The sequence below is a fragment of the Megalopta genalis genome, chromosome 1 (assembly GCF_051020955.1).
Source record: "Megalopta genalis isolate 19385.01 chromosome 1, iyMegGena1_principal, whole genome shotgun sequence".
Classification (NCBI taxonomy): domain Eukaryota; kingdom Metazoa; phylum Arthropoda; class Insecta; order Hymenoptera; family Halictidae; genus Megalopta; species Megalopta genalis.
The window spans coordinates 19,886,418-19,906,127 of NC_135013.1; the positions used below are offsets into that span (position 1 = coordinate 19,886,418).

At 39.7% G+C, this 19,710-nt stretch overlaps 3 protein-coding genes across 4 annotated transcripts in view; 2 read left to right on the top strand and 1 right to left on the bottom strand.

Annotated features, from left to right (window-relative positions):
- The first annotated feature begins 536 nt into the window (after positions 1-536).
- Positions 537-2,998, top strand: Mvd (mevalonate diphosphate decarboxylase). The gene is made up of 9 exons (XM_033472474.2): positions 537-692; positions 1,250-1,320; positions 1,381-1,448; positions 1,520-1,566; positions 1,637-1,788; positions 1,874-2,041; positions 2,123-2,416; positions 2,481-2,642; positions 2,735-2,998. The coding sequence occupies exons 1-9, from the start codon at positions 641-643 to the stop codon at positions 2,882-2,884; spliced, it is 1,164 nt and encodes a 387-aa protein (XP_033328365.2). The 5' UTR covers positions 537-640; the 3' UTR covers positions 2,885-2,998.
- Positions 2,999-3,136: 138 nt separating this feature from the next.
- On the top strand, positions 3,137-4,022 carry LOC117221464 (acyl-coenzyme A thioesterase 13). Its single transcript, XM_033472475.2, has 3 exons — positions 3,137-3,368; positions 3,430-3,614; positions 3,690-4,022. The coding sequence occupies exons 1-3, from the start codon at positions 3,288-3,290 to the stop codon at positions 3,844-3,846; spliced, it is 423 nt and encodes a 140-aa protein (XP_033328366.1). The 5' UTR covers positions 3,137-3,287; the 3' UTR covers positions 3,847-4,022.
- Pxn (Peroxidasin) overlaps positions 3,816-19,710 on the bottom strand; it is a 36,065-nt gene continuing 20,170 nt past the window's right edge. For both annotated transcript variants that reach the window (XM_033472472.2, XM_076522971.1), the window contains exons 2-5: positions 12,571-13,088; positions 9,797-10,568; positions 7,014-7,365; positions 3,816-6,938 (exon numbers count right to left, since the gene is read on the bottom strand). In XM_033472472.2, coding sequence (XP_033328363.2) covers positions 4,881-6,938; positions 7,014-7,365; positions 9,797-10,568; positions 12,571-13,088 — 3,700 coding nt within the window. In that variant the 3' untranslated portion in view covers positions 3,816-4,880. The remainder of the gene's footprint in view (positions 6,939-7,013; positions 7,366-9,796; positions 10,569-12,570; positions 13,089-19,710) is intronic.

The following is a 19,710-nucleotide window of genomic DNA, read 5'->3' on the forward strand; positions in this document are numbered from 1 at the left end:
TAGTGAGGCATGATATGCACTATATAACCAACGAATTTTTGCCGGTGATATTAATAAACTATTATTATTATTATATGATGGATTACAGAAGGACTATTTTACGTACGCGTGTGTGTTAAGTTTATGTTCCATGAACAGAATATTTTAATGCAGTTGCTATAGAAATTCTTGAAGCTCGTCAAAACTATAAATTTAAAAATTCCTTAAACTATGTAAGGATACTCTGTTACTTATATGACATAATAGAACTGATCTTTCCAGTCAAGTTCATGAAAGTATGAATTTATTAAATACAATTTTTTATAAAATACATTACGTTACAGATATTAGTATATATATATATATTGATATATTATTATATATCAAGCACTTTTAATTTCTTATGTCTTTTTTTCTCGTTGTAAATTGACAGCGGGAATTATTAATTTTAATTTGATTTATGTGCAATAGTACAATTCGTATGGAATATGAGTATGTGAGTGCGGTAGAGTTTGTTTAAGAAAATGACAATCTAGTGAACGGATAGTTAATGCTTATATGAATATAAACGGTGCGCGCTACTTTAGAATGCGTTATTCCGTATTCCGTAGCAGACGTAGACGTTTACTTTTGTGGTGAGTGGTAAGTGGTACTTTGGATCATGAGTACCGTTACCTGTATTGCACCTGTTAATATTGCTGTAATAAAATATTGTGAGTATTTTGCCTTTGATTCTTTATAAAATTAATTTTTCTAAAATGACTAAACGATAAGTGTACTATAACGTTTATTTATTTAAAGTGTATTTCGGAAGTATTTGTTAACAAGTTTTCTTTTAAATTTTCAACTTCGTTTATAAGAGTAATTAAATGAGAATATCAAAATTATATTACAACTTACATTTAATTTATTTCTTTACAATAATTAATACATGCCGTAATTATGATCTTGATTTTCAAATGCGCGCCACGTTAGAATTTGAAATTTCAAGTTGAATTTTCTCAAATATTTCTCTTTTTCCAAAATTTCTAATCAAATTTATTTAAAAATATTCTTCTATTGAATATACGGTGTCAGCTTCGAAGTTCTGTAAGAAAATAATGTTTTTTTTATCGACTATTTTGCGTTCAAGATAAAATCGACAAGTAGTACAAGCGGTTTTATGTGCGCGAAATCTATTTGCATTTAAATAGATATTTTTAAACATTATTCAAATAAGATCACTGATAGGGAGTTGTAAGCCTTGAAATTTACAATTCATTGCTTCCAGGGGGCAAAAAAGATGAAACATTAATATTACCAGCAAATGATTCTATTAGTGCCACCTTAGATACAGATCAGGTACATATGCGACTGTTATTAAAGATATAACAAATATTTAAAAAATTAATTTTTTTTCAGTTATGTGCAAAGACTACTGTAATGGTCAGTCCACATTTTAAAGAAGATTCTATATGGTTAAATGGAAAGTAAGTTTTAATGTTTATTAATTATGCATGTGTATTTTATTATAATATATTAATGTTATGTTTTTTTTCAGGGAAGAAAACATCAGGAATCCCAGAATACAATCCTGTTTAGCAGAGAGTAATCAATTAACTACTGATACCTTGAACTTTTTTAAATGTATCATAAATAATAAAACATATCATTTTAGTTAGAAAACGTGCAGGAGCTTCCAATGCTATAGGAAAATGGAAAATTCATATTTGCTCGGAGAATAATTTTCCAACTGCGGCTGGTTTAGCCTCTAGTGCAGCTGGCTATGCTTGTTTGGTAGCAGCACTAGCTAAGCTATACGAAGTGGAGGTAGTATTTAAAAATATAGAAAGTGTAAACTATGTTATACTTAACTTTGGTTATTATCCCTTTACTAGTAAGTGGTATATTCTAGGGTGACATCAGCTCAATCGCTCGTGTTGGCTCTGGATCAGCATGCCGCAGCGTTTTAGGAGGCTTTGTGAGATGGCACATGGGTTCTGATCCAAGTGGAACTGATAGTATAGCAAAACAAATTGTACCTGCCTCTTATTGGCCAGAAATGAGAGTATTGATATTAGTTGTATGTGGTACAACACTTTACATATTATTTGTAGTTAACTATTTCATATTCAGATATTCAAATTTATGTATTCTATTATAGGTAAATGCTGCACAGAAAAAAGTCTCTAGTGCAGTTGCAATGAAAAGAGGCATGGAAACATCGGAGCTGTTGAGACACAGAGTAAAACACATTGTGCCAATAGCAGCAAATAAAATGCAACAAGCAATAATAGAAAAGGACTTCAAAACTTTTGCCAAACTCACTATGAAGGATTCTAATAATATGCATGCAACGACTTTAGATACATATCCTCCGTGTATTTATTTAGATAATACCTCACATGCAGTTATTGATTTAATTCATTCTTATAATAATGCTTCTAATGATACAAAGGTATGACGATACTAGCATATTTTATTACATTTCAGAATCTATGATAAAATTTATTTTGCTTTAGGTTGCGTATACATATGATGCAGGACCAAATGCTACATTGTATCTCTTAGAAAAAGATGTTCCAGAAGTTATGGGTGTAATAGATTATTTCTTTCCACCGTTACAGGACAATTTAGTTGAATATAGGAAAGGATTGCCTATGGAAACAGTTAAACCTTCGCAAGTAAGTTATCTAGATTTTTATCTCTTATGCAGTGGAAACATAGTAGTGGAAACAACTATATCTAAATGCAACTATTTTTTGATGTGTTTTAGAATTTGTTAGATAAGATAAACATTCGAAAGCACGAACCAGGATGTTTTAAATATATTATTTATACACGAGTTGGTGATGGTCCTAAGTATCTTGAGAATCCCAAAGATCATTTGTTAAACAATCAAGGGTTGCCGATTCATCACGTATAAATTTTTCGTAGAAGAAACTTTAACAATGCAACATGATAAATTATAATTATCTATGAAATGTTTTTAATGAAAAATGATATTTAGCACAAGAAAATAAAGTTTAGTGTATAGTTACTCCCTATACTATATACTTATATATATTCCCTATACTAGAATTGCTACGTCACTGAATATTCTTCTATAAAAGAATAGTGGATATTTTCTACTGTGTCAAAATATATATATATATATATTCTTAGGTTATGTATGTATTGAGAATGGAATACATGACCATTGTTTAGTAAGCTGAGATTTCTTAATAAGCAATATTAGCAAGTAATCAAAATGTCGGAGGCTGCAGAGTACAAACTCTTGTAATTAAGTACATATTCAAGAGACGTAAGATTTACCTATAATTGTAATTATGTCTCGCGGCGTTGAATTTGTTAATGCAATCTTAAAGAATATAAGTAGATCACCTGGTTTTGGACAATGTTTAAAAAAGGTAAACTTTGCACTTTTTATTCATGAATTATATTTTACGTAATTTTATCCTTGTTTTACAGTTGGAAATAGTCTCAGCAGGGGATGGTAAGTGTAAAGCAAAATTAGTTGTTTCTGAAGAACATTTGAATGCAGGTGGCACAATGCATGGAGGTTATACAAGCACAATTATAGATTGTATATCCACTTATGCTCTAATGACACACAAAGAGTGTCCACCAGGAGTTTCAGTGGATCTCATTGTTACGTATGTTCACGTTACAATACATAATTCCTTTTTTATTTTGAGAGATAGTGATTATTAGTAAAAATTTATGTACAGATTTATGAAACCTGCTCTACCTGGTGAAACAGTTGTTATTGATGCTAGAACTGTACGAGCTGGAAAAACATTAGCATTTCTCGCAGTAGATGTTAGCAAGAATGATGGGAAGGACATGGTCGCACATGGGCGTCACACAAAATTTATTGGTTCTTGAGATATACAGGCGAAGTAGAAGTATGTAAGCACATACTGCTAGTGACCACTGTGTTTAATATTGTAGACTTTGTGATAATATATATATATATATAACATCTAAGTATCCTGAAACATTTTTAAATGTATATGTACGTTATATAAAGTTGTTGTAACGAATACATTTTCTGTACGCAATATCATGTAGCATTCTCTTTTATTCGATATCAAATTATCACATTATGACTAAAATATTTCTTTTACTATATAAAATATATATTATAAATCATTATAATACATTCTACAGTGTTTAATGGCACAAGATTATGAGAAATGCAATTGCTGGTGACATAGAAACGAGTAATATCAAATTTGTACATATCAAGCAACATACGCGTTAGCAATCCCTGGAAAAAAAATATTTCAATAGTCGCTGCTCAGCACAGAATGCATTAAATTATATTTTCTGATGTATAAACGACCAACTCGCATAACGCATAAAGTTGGATGGTGATATGTTCGTATAAAAGAGACGATTTTAATGTCTAAATACTTTCTATCATTATCGAAACGTACTGCGATACAATTACATATAAAAGAAAACGATTAAAAGCTACTCGAAATAAAAAGTTACAATCTTACATGACTTTTCTACAATCTACAATCTAAATTACATATCAAAGATTTGTGTTGCAACAACACTGTTCATATAAATAATTCGTCCTAAATCAATGCTGAAACGTTTCTCGTTAATATTATTAAAGCAACGTACAATTCTCCGTGATCCAACAGAACTGGTGTCCTTGCGAACACAGAATTATAGAAAATCCGATTTTCTATAAATCGCTCCATTTTTATCAAACGATAAACCAAAATACAGTAAAGGACGACAAAGATTTGATCTTTGCACCATGTTTGCAGTTTCCATAATTCACAGTGTATGTACATTAACAAATGTGTGGTGTTAATAAAATACAAGCGCGTCTAGCTAAGTGAATCGATAAAATATTAATTGATAAGTAGTCACGATCTGCAAAGACAATGGCGATCTGTTTATCATTTTATTTCAGCATTTTTTATGTCGTCTAAGAGGGACCTCAGTTCTTCTATCTTACGAAACAGCGACTCGGCTAGCGTTGCGAGTTTCCTAGACTCCTTTTCAGTCTCCTCGATCATCTCTTCCAAATAGCCGATCCTCTCGCCGGCATTGTGCTTCATCAGATCGTTCGCTAAATTATTTTGCGGGGCTAAGTATTTGGTCGCGCTGCGCCGGAAACGCGAGATCGTGTTGCTATGATCCTCGCATCCGTCGCAGCAATCGGACCAGACGCTTAGATCGACGTATGGCAGCTCGTCGCAGATCACGAATTTATTGTCGGCCTCGGGCAAGAGGAACACGTTGGGTTGTACACGGTCGATCTTGTCGCCGTTGTCGCAGAGGATCCTGGCCAGGCTGGTCTGCTTGATTTGCACCAGTTGCTCCGGCTTGAAGGCAGTTGGGCTTTCGTACCAGAATCTGTCTCCGTTCCTGGTCCGCTTGAACTGTTCCAGCAACAGACACTGGAACAGTGGTCCCACCTTGGCGTTGGGCAGTTGATCCTCCAGAACGCCGCCGACCCAAACGTCTATGTTCCCAGGATGGCCGTACAGCTCCCTCAGCTTCTGTCGTACTTTAGCATTCCGTATTTCACCAGCCAGGTCCTCGAAAGTCTCCACGTAGGACATGTTGCAGAACCGTCTCCATTCCAAGTACCCCGGAAGAGCATGATCTCTGCCGCGTTGGATGTTCATCGCAGCGAGATCCAGAGCAACCGCGTGAGCCTGATAGAACAACCCCTCGGTCAGTTCCGAGTTCAAGTTCTCCTCGGGCAGCTTCAACTTGGCAGCGGTGGCGAACATGCCTCTCATCAAAGGATCGACTCCGCCCTCTTCCACTAGTCTCCAAGGCGCGAAGAAAGCGTCTCGTAGAAGAAGAGGACCCTGGGGAATCGACTGGAAGGACTCGTCCAGACGTTCCAGTCGCGGTTGGATCAGGGTGTGCCCGAACCTCAGAGCCGCGGTGGCGAACACGTTCGACACACTGGCATCCAAATTAGGGTCGTAGCCTCGATAAGAGCCCATAATATCGTCGGCTGTGCCGCCGAAGACGTGCGGCATCCATTGCTGGTAGGTGATATGCTGCATCTCGGCGCCGACGACCTTCCTGGCTTCTTGGTACAGCTTCTCCCCGTTCCAGTGAGGATTCATCTCCCGAAGCTTGCGAGCGACGCGGTTGTGCTCCCTCAGCCAGATCGTGTGCATAGCTAGGAGACCGACTTGCTCGTTCGCTCGGATGTCCCCGGCCACGAAGCAGTTGATCGAACTTTCAAGAGGATTCCTCCTGCAATCGACGAACTGGCCGGAGGCGTACGGCAGAAGAGGCTTGTGACCGGGGATGGCAGGACCTTCGCGCAGTAAACCATGGTCCGTGACAGAGTTCCGCAGATCTCTGGCCAAGTCGTCGTCGTAGCCGTACACCTGAGAAGCGTCCAGGTAGCTGGTCAGCTGATTCAATTGCTCCCTGGGCGAGAAGCTGCCCCACAATATACTCGTCATCCCGGAGCCGCAAACCGCGCTGGTCCTGATGAAATCGATGCACCTTCTGCTGTTTATTCGGGGATCTCTCGGTGGAACTTCCATGGGGAAGCAAGGCGCGGCGTTCTCGCAGGACTTCTTGCAGTCGATGCCGTCCCAGGACTCGCTGGACACCGAGGGCAGCGAGTGGTCCAAGTCGTGGTCCAAAAACTGGCCCCATTGCATCACCATGTGCGTGATCCTTTCGTCGGAGGTGACGTGCTGCGTGGTCACCAACGTGGTCGAAATTAGTCTCGCAGCGGGCTTCGGATAGCCGTAGTAACGACGGCCTTTCTCCCATCCGACCGGCGTCGAGAAACCGTTCTCGTAAATCGGTTGCAGAACTCTGCGGAAACCGGTGTAGGACGAGCCCCATGTAGGATACCGCAGATTATTGCAGCTGCCGTCCACGCTGCGGTACCTGTGGTGGAAGCACATGTTGGTGCAATTCCGCCGACGCCTGTGGCCCGTGCAGTCGGACAGTCTTTCGATTTCTCTCACCTGAGAAAACGAGGAACGTTCAGTTTACAGAGCATGAAACAAGACGATCGAGATCTACGGAGAAATCATAGGAACCTGCTCGGGTGTCAAAAATTCCTCGTAGTGATATTCCTTGGTGGTGTTCGTGCTGACACCAGAGCTGATCATCCGTCTGATGTTGACGAGCGTCCGCTCGAAGATTTCAGCCGGTCTGGCCGCGGCGCGGCCGACTGCATCCGGAAACCGCGCCAATCGGAACGGGTTCACGCGTTCGGACGCGTTCCCGCTGAACAGACTTATCAGCGTGTTGTTAATCGCGCGATCGATCTCCTCCTTCGCGTCTTTGAACGCTCTTATCACCAGCACGTCCGACGTTCCAGGCTGGCGAACGCGAACCAGAGCTTGGGCCGTCGCGCGACCGTAGTCGTTCACTGCCGAACACTCGTACCTAAGTGCAGAGGATTGTTGAAGATTATTTGGGGACATTTTTTGGTGAAAGCTTTCAACCGTTTGCGTACCACTTAGACTATCAACTGGCCTATCAATTTCGCGAAGAATGGCTCGCGCCGATCGATGAGGACCAACATGATCGTACAGCGTCGTTGATTCTGTGTATACAGTAAATTCTATCTAATTGACGCTAGAATTGGGTACAGAAAATGGACGATTTATAGTTGTTGACGATCGGTAACTAATAAAAACGAGCCGCGAGGCTCGAATAATCGTATCTTCTCTGTCCAAATTTTGGTGTCAATTAGGGAGAACTTACTGTATCTGCCATGAAAGTTGACCGTTTGCGTACCACGAGCCACTTTTGCGCTCTTCAGATTTTGTGTCGAGAAAAGCCAGGGCATTTGGCCGAAACAGACGACTTACGGCCCACTCGAAATTTGTCGAAACGTGCTCGGTCTTTCGGACGCGTGTATACGTCGCGCGTCGCGTCGCTGTCAGTAATCCAATTTGCATTTTGTTGTTACCTATTCTAAATTAATAGTATATATATTTTCATTCGTAACGTTTTATTTTATGTTTTACGGCTTTTTTCGACACATAATCGAAGGAGCGCTATTGCGCTCTTCGGCTTTTTTCGACACATAATCGAAGGAGCGCTATTGCGCTCTTCGACTTTTTTCGACACGATATTAAAAAGTTTACATCTTTGTAAAATTTGAAAACGACAATACACAAACTGATTAGTCTAAGTAGTTCCTAGCGTGGACTGTCGATTTTTTTTTAATTACAGGTTCCTCTAATAAGATTATAAAACCGCCAAATTATTTAATTTTAATGTTTTACATTGAATTATTAATTTTAAATTAATAAATTTTAATTCTATAATAGGGTATCAAATCCTAGCTTTTTTTTACAAACCTTATTAAATAATTAAATCTTAATTATTAAGCTTATTAATATTAAAAATTTCACCTAACTAATACTTATTTACTTAATACTTAATCATTCTTTAAAAATTTAAAAATTGTTAAAATTAACTAACAATACTAGTTTAACCGCTGATCGAAGGAGCGCTATTGCGCTCTTCGGCGCTTTTTAATCCTGTTTTTTCAGAACCAGCTGGTACGCAAACGGTTAACTAAAATTAACATAGTTGACACTAAGCTTGACATATTTGTTCAAGATTTAGCACACGTTAGGCTCAAAGATCGCACTAATGTGGATATTATTCTCCAAAGTTGTTTTCCTACGTAAAGCGTTAAAGAAAACCTTTTAGGTAGTTTTTATGTACACAGGTAACCCTTTTATAATATAGTAGATAGGTTCCTAGAAAATGCCATGTTATGTGATACCGTGTTATATGAGACACAGAGTCAGTACAAAAAGGGGGGTTGCGTACCGAAAACTTATTAAGCACGAACATTTCTTTTTAATTCCATAGTAAGTAACTTTACTTTTATTAAAAATGTAAATGTGTATGTACACCACAAAACGGAAAGGCAAACAAAAAATATTATTTTCATCTAATGGAACCTTAATTTAAGAAATTTCTTTCTCGTCACTACTCAGTGGAATCAAACGAGTACATTTTTTCGGCTGAACGATATCACCTTCACTTTCTGAACCTTCTTCTTCATCAGATTTTTTGCACCTTACATCCTCTTCAAAAAATCTGTAATTTTTGTTTATTTGCTGGTACTTAAGAGATCATCGTAGATTTCATGGTACGAAGATAGACAATTTTGCAGCTTCCTTTTGAATTTTCGGCTTCTTTCAGCGGAAGAGTATACATTTATATACCCTTAATTATAATAATTACATTTTCATGTAAAGGCACTACAGTTCATTATTCCTTCCCGTCGTTATTTTAAGGTAATTTAATTTTCAAATATGTTAAACAAAAATCACGTTATCCAGTGCTGTTAGAAGTAAAATGTCGTACAAAAGTTCTCGCAATTTTCTCATCGTGTTAGAGCAAAATCGTATTGTAGTTGGGCCACCTGTACATGTTCCTTTTTATTTGGAGCACCGATTAACGTTAAATCATTTCAGTACTTGGTTCGAGGCAATATATAACATTAATTTATTTCTATTTAGGACCAAAAACAATGAATAAACTGCATGCCACTATATTCGGGAAACTCTCCTCTATCTTTTAACACCAATTAGAGAACTTTCTAACGTTCTTACTTTTCATGCAATACCTCATTTTTGTCGAAAATGTTGCGTTTTTACAAAAGTTCGTTTATTTAAAAAACTGACGGCGATGGAGCAATTCGATTTTCGGATTCTTGTTCAGGGAGCGAAGCTCTACAAGAATTTCATAGTGACTATAGGAACCCAAAAATCGTGTCGAACAGTGTTACAGGCTATTGCATACATAGAATTTAAAGCTTGTAGGAGGAAGAGCTATGAAATAAATTCACCTGCCAGTGTCCGCCGTGGTGACGTTGTAGAGGTACAAGCTCCCAGCTCGCGATACCTTGACCCTGCTCCCTTCAACCGCGGTTCCATCTTTCTTCCAGACTATCGCCGGTTTCGGGACGCCTTCCACCCTGCACGGGACCTCTATAATCGCGCCGTGTTCCGCCTCCATGTCCTGCGGCTTGTAGGTCAGCTTGGGCGGCCCGTAGACCGAGTCGACGACCCTCAAATCGGCGCTGGCCTCGGCGTAGCCGTTTTCATTTCTCGCGCGACAGACGTACCTAGCCGCGTCGGATTCTTCAGCGGCGAGTATACGCAACACCTCCCCGTTGCCCTCGATAGCAATCCGGCCGCCCACGCTGAGCTGCTGCCCGTCACGCCACCATTCAACCCTGTCCGTGGGCAGGCCCTCCTCCACCTTGCAGGTGAAAGAAACGTTCGCGCCTACCGACACCGTCTGCGACTCGGGCAGCTCGGAGAACCTCAGCGACGGCGGCACGGTGATCACAGCTCTGGCTTTCCGCGACTTCGTCAAGCCCATCTCGCTTCTCGCCACGCATTCGTACTCGCCGGTGTCCTGCATGGTCACGCCGGAGATCACCAGGCTACCGTTGTCCTGGATTATGCTGCGGTAACCGTCGATTGCCACCTCGTTCGAGTCCCGCATCCACATGATCTCTGGCGTAGGGTCGCCTATCACCTCGCAGCTGAACGTTATCGTGCCACCGAGTCGCACTCTGACGTCTTCTGGCCCGCTCATGATGCGTGGCTTGGCTAAAAAAGAGAGGACCGTCATTTCTTGGGAACGGCGAAAATCCGTTTCGGAATCGCTCGGATTGGACAGTTTTCTGAGACTGAGAACCTGATCGGTGTTCTTACGCCAAAGACTTTTAACTCTTAGCACTCCGAACCATTCTGGACGTTGGCTACCAGCTACTCGGCGCCACTTCTCGGCAGGAACGGGCATTTACAGACCCTCGTATTATTTAGTATGGTTTTGGAACTGACTAACATATTATAATGATATTGGACTTATATGAATTGGCTGAGATCGAGAAATTTGCAAAAAAATCAATATTTTATTTTTTATAATTTTGTTATTGTTTGTTTTATAATTTTGTTTTGTTGTTGTAATCGCTATCCATGCGAACTCTTTCTCTCGTCGCCTTGTTGCTTGGACGATATCGCTGTCACTGCTATCAAAACGATAGACTAACTGTAGAAGAAAACCTTCTACAGTTAGTCTTTCTAACATATCTGTATAAACGTCTATCCGGAACTCGTCTTCGCTACTACTTGTGTCATGAGACTCGTTCGTGTTCGAACGTTTTGCCATTGTTCTAATAAAAAATATGAATAAATACATAGGTTGAAAATTTCTAATTGTTATTATTAACTCGCAAGATGATATTTACCGAAAAAACTTTTACCGAACAATTTATTTACCGAGAGAAGAATCACTTTTCCGATTTTCTCACTCGTTAGATCTATCTATACCGCTCGACGCTTCAAACCAGACCGAGTTCAGCTTTGAAAATCTTTTCCTCCAGATTTTATGATTATAAATCTCACTATACAGCGCGTGCTATGTTCGCGTACCGACCTTTCTTCTACAAACTTGCTTTATCGCTCTTTTCAAGTGGCGCCTTTGAAGTGCTCGGACCGTCGTGAGCACGCCTCTCACGTGCTCGTCAAAACCCGCTGACATTTCTTGTATATATCTTAGTAATTTTACTATATTTTGATTTGATTTCTTGCGCCATTTCAAGAGAAAACTTCAGGGAAACATGCATGTCTGAAAAAGTTGCGCTGAAATAACTGAATTCCCCGTAATCACTAATAAACTTTAACCCTTTGCACTCGAATGGCGACTCTGAGGCGCCACTAAATATTGGTATACTATTTTTCAAAATCATCCTAAGAGCATCAGACTCGTTTATATTTAAAAAAAAACTATTAAAATTGCATTGTACTTGCTAACAGACTCAATTTCATATGCATAAATTGCAATAAATTATATAAAATAGAAATACTGTAGATCAGAGATCATGTTTTAGATTCCGAATTCAAATAGCTTCGACTGCAAAGGGTTAATGTCCCGCGAGAGGGGACATTAAGTGAATTGCTTTAACCGTTTGCGTACCAGATGATTCTGAAAAAACAGGATCGAAAAGCGTCGAAGAGCGCAATAGCGCTCCTTCGATTATGCGTCGAAAAAAGCCGTAAAACATAAAATAAAACGTTACGAATGAAAATATATATACTATTAATTTAGAACAGGTAACAACAAAATGCAAATTGGATTACTGACAGCGATGCGACGCGCGACGTATACACGCGTCCGAAAGACCGAGCACGTTTCGACAAATTTCGGGTGGGCCGTAAGTCGTCTGTTTCGGCCAAATGCCCTGGCTTTTCTCGACACAAGATCTGAAGAGCGCAAAAGTGGCTCGTGGTACGTAAACGGTTAACTTTCATGGCAGATACAGTAAGTTCTCCCTAATCGACACCAAAATTTGGGAAAAGAAGATACGATTATTCGAGCCTCGCGGCTCGTGTTTATTAGTTACCGATCGTCAACAACTATAAATCGTCCATTTTCTGTACCCAATTCGAGCGTCAATTAGGTAGAATTTACTGTATACACACAGAATCAACGACGCTGTACGATCATGTTGGTCCTCATCGATCGGCGCGAGCCATTCTTCGCGAAATTGATAGGCCAATTGATAGTCTAAGTTCGACGTTCGCGTCGGTTTGCGCGTATTTACTCAACTGCAATGAAAATCGTTGGGCGACATCGCCATCAACGAACGACCCTGCATCTGTACCGGCGACTCGCACAATGCTTCTCTCTGCAGAGGCTGGTCCTGCAGTCGTTGCACCAGCCAGACGAGATTACAGTCGCAGACCAATGCGTTACTGTCCAGACGGAGTCTCGTCATCGGGCCGACGTTGTGAAACGCGTCGGCGGGCAGATGATGGAGCATGTTGTTATGAAGGAACAGCCGTTCCAGGGCCGGCAGATTGCTGAACGTGTCCTTCTTGATCTCCCTCAGGTGGTTGTACTCCAGATACAGCTCTCTCAGTTTCGGTAGACCGGCGAACGCGCCTGGCGTTATACTCACCAAACGGTTGCTACCGAGATTGAGCACCTTTAGGTTCGGCGCACCCTCGAAGGTTTTCGGCCACAGGTATTTGATGCGGTTGCCGTTCAACAGGAGTCTGTCCAGTTCCGACAAGCCGTGGAAGATGCCTGGACGGATCACGGCGATGTAGTTCATCCGCAGATCACTGAAATTTGGAAGAGAAACATATTTATTATTACGGAGAAAATTGAAATACCTTTAACTGTTTGGAGATTATAATAATGGTTATATTATATATATTATATATTAGATATATATTATATTATATATTATATTAATTATAATTATAATATAATTAATATTTTATATTATATTATATTATATTATAATTATAATATAATTAATATTTTATATTATATTATATTATATTATATATTAGAATAGAATATAATATTCATACTTAACAGTTAACTATTATATAACATATATATTATTATATTATATATTATATAATAGTATTATAGCATATATTATAATTATTTATAATTATATATATAATTATATAGTATATATAGTATATAATATAATATAATAATTATATAGTATATATAGTATATAATATAATATATAATAATTATATAGTATATAATTATAATTATAGTATATAGTATAATAGTATATATTATATATTATATAATAGTGTTAACTGTTAAGTATGAACATTATTCTATTCTTCCAAGTCGGAATAAAATTCCCGTTCGCTTGTTATAAATATTCAAGCAGGCAAGAAAATGTAGGCACACGATGAATATTCCTTTTCTTTTTTCTACGAAGTTATTCTAATCGGAAGAGCCTTACTTATTGCAACTGTTAAGAAAATGGTACGAAAAGGGGTCAAACAACGAAGGGCTGTTTTAACGAAGGGCTATAATCTCAAGAATTCAAAAGCATGGCTCCGGTGTAATATAATTAAAAACCCTGTACAGGATTTTGAAAGAATCTAAGAATACTGTCACATTGTTTTCGATATATTATCATTATTACACATGCCCTATCAATTTTCATCAATCTGCTTTTATACAAAATACCAATAATAATAATAATAATAATAATGCATCACTCGCATCCTTGTATTTTTTATAACATCGTCGGCAAATGTATTATTTGAATTATTATTCAAATTTCTCTGTATGCTTTTTGTCGTATAAATTGATCGAGCTCGCCTGGATTAAACGAAGCACGTTTACGATCAACTTTCATCAAATTATCATAATTATCTAGTACTTCGAACATTTGTAAGGCAGCTTCGAAACGCTCGTCAACGTTCCCGTCGTTCGTACACTATTTTTTGTACAGTCGTATCAGACAAAGTGCGGGTCCAAAGAGCGGCGGCATTGTTTCAAGATGAACCTGTACGTCGCCTGGATTTATCCGAGCAGGTCTGAAGCCCCGTTTTCAGGGGAGATCGTCCGTTATTTCAGTCGGCGTCGGGGAGCAGCCGGAAAATTCAGCTCGCACGCGATCCCCGCTCCATTTTTCCGTTCTGTTCGAACTCGACGAAACGCGCCACTGAGAGATCTGCCGGAGCGATAAAGAGGTTAAAATACCGGCGCGTCGAACCGAGAACTTGCCCGGCAATTTCGAGGGACGAGGGTAATGCGCAACGAGACGAGTAAAATCGTTAATTAAGAGCTTTGCGCTTTATGACTCTGATCTTTGCAGCGGCGGCGGACCGTGTAATGGTGCCCGGGGCTGCGCCGTCTGTATCATTGTTCCTTATTAACGGGTACGCGCGCGTCTGAAAATCTATTTCGCGACGTGACTAACGTTCAGCAAATCTCCGCATCGCCGACCTTTTGAATAAAGTCGGAACCGGCTCCCGTCGATAGCCCCGTTGCATTGTGCACGTTCTACGGCCGGGCGTTCTTATCGAATCAATTGCGCCAGATAGCAGATCGGAGGGAAAGAAGGATTGTTTGCCTGCGGATTCTGAAGCGAGTCGTGACACGTTTCGATGCCGTTCGTTTATCATTTGCGCTCCGGCGATAATGGCGTACGTGTTTACGATAAAGATCAACGGATCTCGACGAAATTCTCGTCGTCTACCACCGAGCGACGATCGTTCGTTCCGGCGCGGAGGGCTTCAAGGACCTCCGAAGTCGAGCATTCGCGATCTTAACCTTTTAGGTACGGCTGAATTCTGCGCGAGGCTATTTCTCTGGACGGCAGAGTCTGATGTGTACCGTACAGAGTCTGATACTGTATATACAGGATGTCCCAAAAATGTCTCGCAATTCGAAAGTGGCGGGTTCCTCGGGCCATTTGAAGCAACTTTTTCTTTTACAAAAATTTTCTCCGAGGCACCGCTAACGAGTTATTAACGAAAAACAGTGACCAATGAGAGGCGAGCTCGGCTGGCGCGAGGCGATCGAGCCAATGAGCGGAACTGGGCTTCGCGCGCTGGTTGGCTGGGCCGCCTCGCGTCAGCCGTAAACGATTCTTATTGGTCACTGTTTTTCGTTAATAACTCGTTAACGGTGCCTCGGAGAACATTTTTGTAAAGGAAGAAGTTGCTTCAAATGATCCGAGGAACCCGCCATTTCCGGATTGCGAGACATTTTTGGGACACCCTGCAGACTGTTGTAAATCGATGTGAAGACAAAAGAAGTGTGAAATAATGCATATGAAGACGATTATTTGGTTCAAACGATGAGCGAGTGAGCTACTAGAGCAAGCCACTATAGTGGCGCGTCGTCCAGAGAGATGACATCCGCGAAAGCCACTATAGCGGCGTGTCGTTTTGAAAGATGACATCCGCGAAAGCCACTATAGTGGCGCGTCGGGCCTAAAAGATTAACGCCGAACCTGCCGTGCACAAAAATATCTCTGATACGCGTCGCTTTAGATAAGAATTACAAGACTGAATTTATTTAGACGTCTTGCTATTTTTATTGTAACGCGTGCTCGAATTGAGAAATTTATTTAACACATTGTGCGCGGAGTTAGCCCCCTGGAGCTGACAATGGACTTTCCGTTTGGACGGTATCAATCCTCTTGGACTGACAGTGTACTTTTTTTTGGCGGCGTCAGTTACCAGGAATTGACAGCGAAGCTATCGTTTAGACGGCATCGACGCATGGGACCGGCAGTATCAAGGTTAAAAAATAATGCCAGTCTGCTGCCTCGACGGAAAACTCAGCAAAATCGGCTCCGCGCTGAACGTGTTGATCATCTTCTATATTAGACTCTTAATAATTTGTCAACGATTTTAAAAGAAAAAATGTGAAATATCTTGTGACGACAAATTGTTGCGATTAAACGTTAATTGAATCAAGGATAATATAAACAAACGCTTGTCGACTCGGCACGTTCCGTAGATATTCGAAGACCTTCAAAGTTAACGATTCAGCAACATCACGTTTACGAATTCAACTCAAGAACTTCAAAGTTTAAATTGAAAGATTCAGAGTGAGAAGAATGCAAGCTTAACCCTGTGCCCTAGTTTGACCAATCTTCGATGGTGATTTCTATTAATAATCTGTTAAGTATGAATTTAAAATAGGAATAACGTTCTTTCAAATGGGAATAAAGTTCTGTTCTCATCAATATTTAAGCGCTCGATATAGGCACGCGCGCGCGCGCGATAAAAATATAAATCTTCTCTTTCCTCAAAGAAATCACTTTAAGTGGAACTTTTGTAACGAGATACTTTCAGTCGAACAAGCGAAAATCATTGTAACTGTGAAGATAATAGTGCGTGACAACATTTCAAATTGAACAACTTTGCTTAGTTAGAATTCGAGAACAGCATTACAATTTGTCTATGTCTGAGAATTATTTATGGAACAAGGTATCTAGGATATCCAATGGCAAGAAATTGAAATGGAAGAAAGTGGGACATAAGAATAAAGGTGGCCGGCAGGAGAACTATTGGGTTGGCAACTAATTGCCGATTTGTTCAATGAAATAAAAATTTGTTTTTACTTGGAATGAAGTTTAATCTGTAATGTATTTTCCATTTTGTTCGGTGACCTTTTGCCATCTCTCCGACAACTTGAAAATTCCACGCTCGTAGAAAGTCTGATCCTTTTCGGCCAAAAACTGAGTTCAGTGAGATTTTACAGCGTCATCGTCGTTAAAAGTTTTACCATGAAGGGAGTTGTCCAGGGATCGAAATAAGTGGTAATCCGATGGCGCGAGATCGGGGCTATATGGTGGGTGTAACATCAATTCCCAACCAATATCCATGAATTTTTGCCGAGTGGACAAAGACGTGTGCGGTCTAGCATTGTCCTGCTGGAAAATGACACCTTTACGATCGACCAATTCTGGTCGCTTTTCCTTGACCGCTGCATTCAATTTGTCCAGTTGCTAACATCCACGGATAATAAAAAATAACATAATAATAATAATAATAATAATAATAATTTTATAATATAACATTTACGGATATCGTAAAAATGGGAGTGAGAGACATCTATAACTGAAATCGGCAATTACTTAGTTGCCAACACAATATATGAGCCGTTTATTTTGAAAGTGGCATAAGTCACTTTACCGTAATGAAAAGTGGTGATTTTTTAATGTTTATACGAAATTATTTATACCGAGAAAAATATCAGTATCCTGAGATAACAAAGTGACTTATGCCACTTTTAATATATATATATATATATATATATATATATATATATATATATATAAACGGCTCATATGATGAGTATCTTACAATTTCTCAATGCCATATATGCATCGATAACAATAAATACAGTAAATTCTTCCTAATTGGCTCTCAAATTGTGCACAAAAATGGACAATTGCAATGAACCAAAATGGAAGACGAAATGCAATTATTCAAGCCTTGTGGCTCGTTTTTATAGTTGTTGACAATCGGTAACTATAAAAACGAGTCGCAAAGCTCGAATAATCGTATTTCCTCTTCCTAAATTGCCCATTTTTGTGTTCAATTTGAGCGTCAATTAGGGAGAATTTACAGTACTGTTACAGTATAGCGACGCAAGTTGCATTTTCGAAAATTTTGACTCGTTTCTTGAAATATAATCTAAAAGGTACGTAAGGTATCCTGAGATAACAAATACAAGTAAATCTTCTCGAAAGTTAGCATCCATATTTTTAAACCTATTAAAACGCGAACCCTTAAATATATCGACTTAAAAACAAAGTGACTTATGCCGCTTTCAAAGTAAACGGCTCATATTATCTTGGAAAGTTCGCGATTTCTGACTATTCTGAATATAGAAACCTCTGAATCACTCTGTCATTAACACGTCTATACGTCGAATATATTATGCAACAGAAAGCACGGGCAAAATTTCCCAAGGAATCGGCGAAAGATACAAGTCAGAGATGAAGTCCCTTTCACCGATCCAACGGCGCGTACACGTTTTGACACGTTTGTATTAACGATATGCGATATTTGCATCGCGCCGCTTCAGTAATTCGCCCCGGGTACGCGTCGGCGTCCATAACTACGTACATACAACGATACGTTTGACAACGAAACAGCGTAATACGATACCCTTTGTTCCCCAAGCCACGGCGTTCCCGTTGGAAAAAGGCCCTCCGGTCCTAGTTTTCGTATTTTCGTCGTTCCCGCGACGAACGTTGCTCGCGTTCCTCCGTGAGAACCGTGCCCGATCGGTAATAATAGCGCTATTTTAGAACGAAAACAGTTTTGTTAGGCTGTTACAAAGTTCAGTGACTTAACATTCCAAGAGATGTGGGCTCGCATATAGCTTGACCTATTAATACTATGCACGTAGATCCGTCCGATATCTTGTCCAGAGGCTGCTGGAGAACCATAAATATCCTCGGTGTTTGATATCATAACATCTTGTGAAAGAGATGATATACAATGTATCTGGCATCGGTAAGTAACCTCTTGTCATTAACAAGGAGAAATTTTATTGCCTCCAACGAGCGTTCAAAGCGCTCGTGGTAACATATCAAACATGAGATATGGGTCTTTGATGATGATGTAATGAATTTTTCGATAATGAAATTACTCGTTCGTAGGAGTTATTGGCACTGAGTGTGAGAAATTGTTAAATAACGCATAGGCTCGGTGTTATTTAAATTGTTTCGTACTGATCGAAGGAGTCTGCCGGCGATTAGATGGGACGGAATAATTTGGACAGTCGCGTTTAAGATATGATAATAACTTATATTTACACAGACAACACGCGGACGAACACTCGAGATATGTGCCGTTTATTTTGAAAGTGGCATAAGTCACTTTTTTTTTTAATGAAAAGATACCGTTCGATTGTAATTAGTGTTACCATTAACTCGATTTTTTTGAAAAAGTGACTTATGACACTTTCGAAATAAACGGCTCATATACGTATTTATAACTTAACTGAAGTAAGGCTTTCGACTAAAGCACAAGGGCGCAACGAAAAATCGTAAGGCAGGGCGAGACTGAATTTGTACTTATCATCGTCGCAGGGCTGTACAGAGCGTGTTCCAAAATTACTGTACAAGCGGGGAGTGAGAGGTTCCTGAGGTCATTTGAAGTAACTTTTTCCTTAGCGAAAATGCAATCCGAGACTTCGTTTACGAGTTATTAACGAAAAACGCTGACCAATGAGAGGCGAGCTCGCCTAGCGCTACGCGGTCGAGTCAATCAGCGGAACGGGGCCTCGACTGCCCGTTGGCTTGGCCGCCTGGCGTCAGCCGAGCACGCCTCTCATTGGTCAGCGTTTTTCGTTAATAACTCGTAAACGAAGTCTCGGATTGCATTTTCGCTAAGGAAAAAGTTACTTCGAATGATCTCAGGAATCACCCATTTTCGTATGTTAACATAA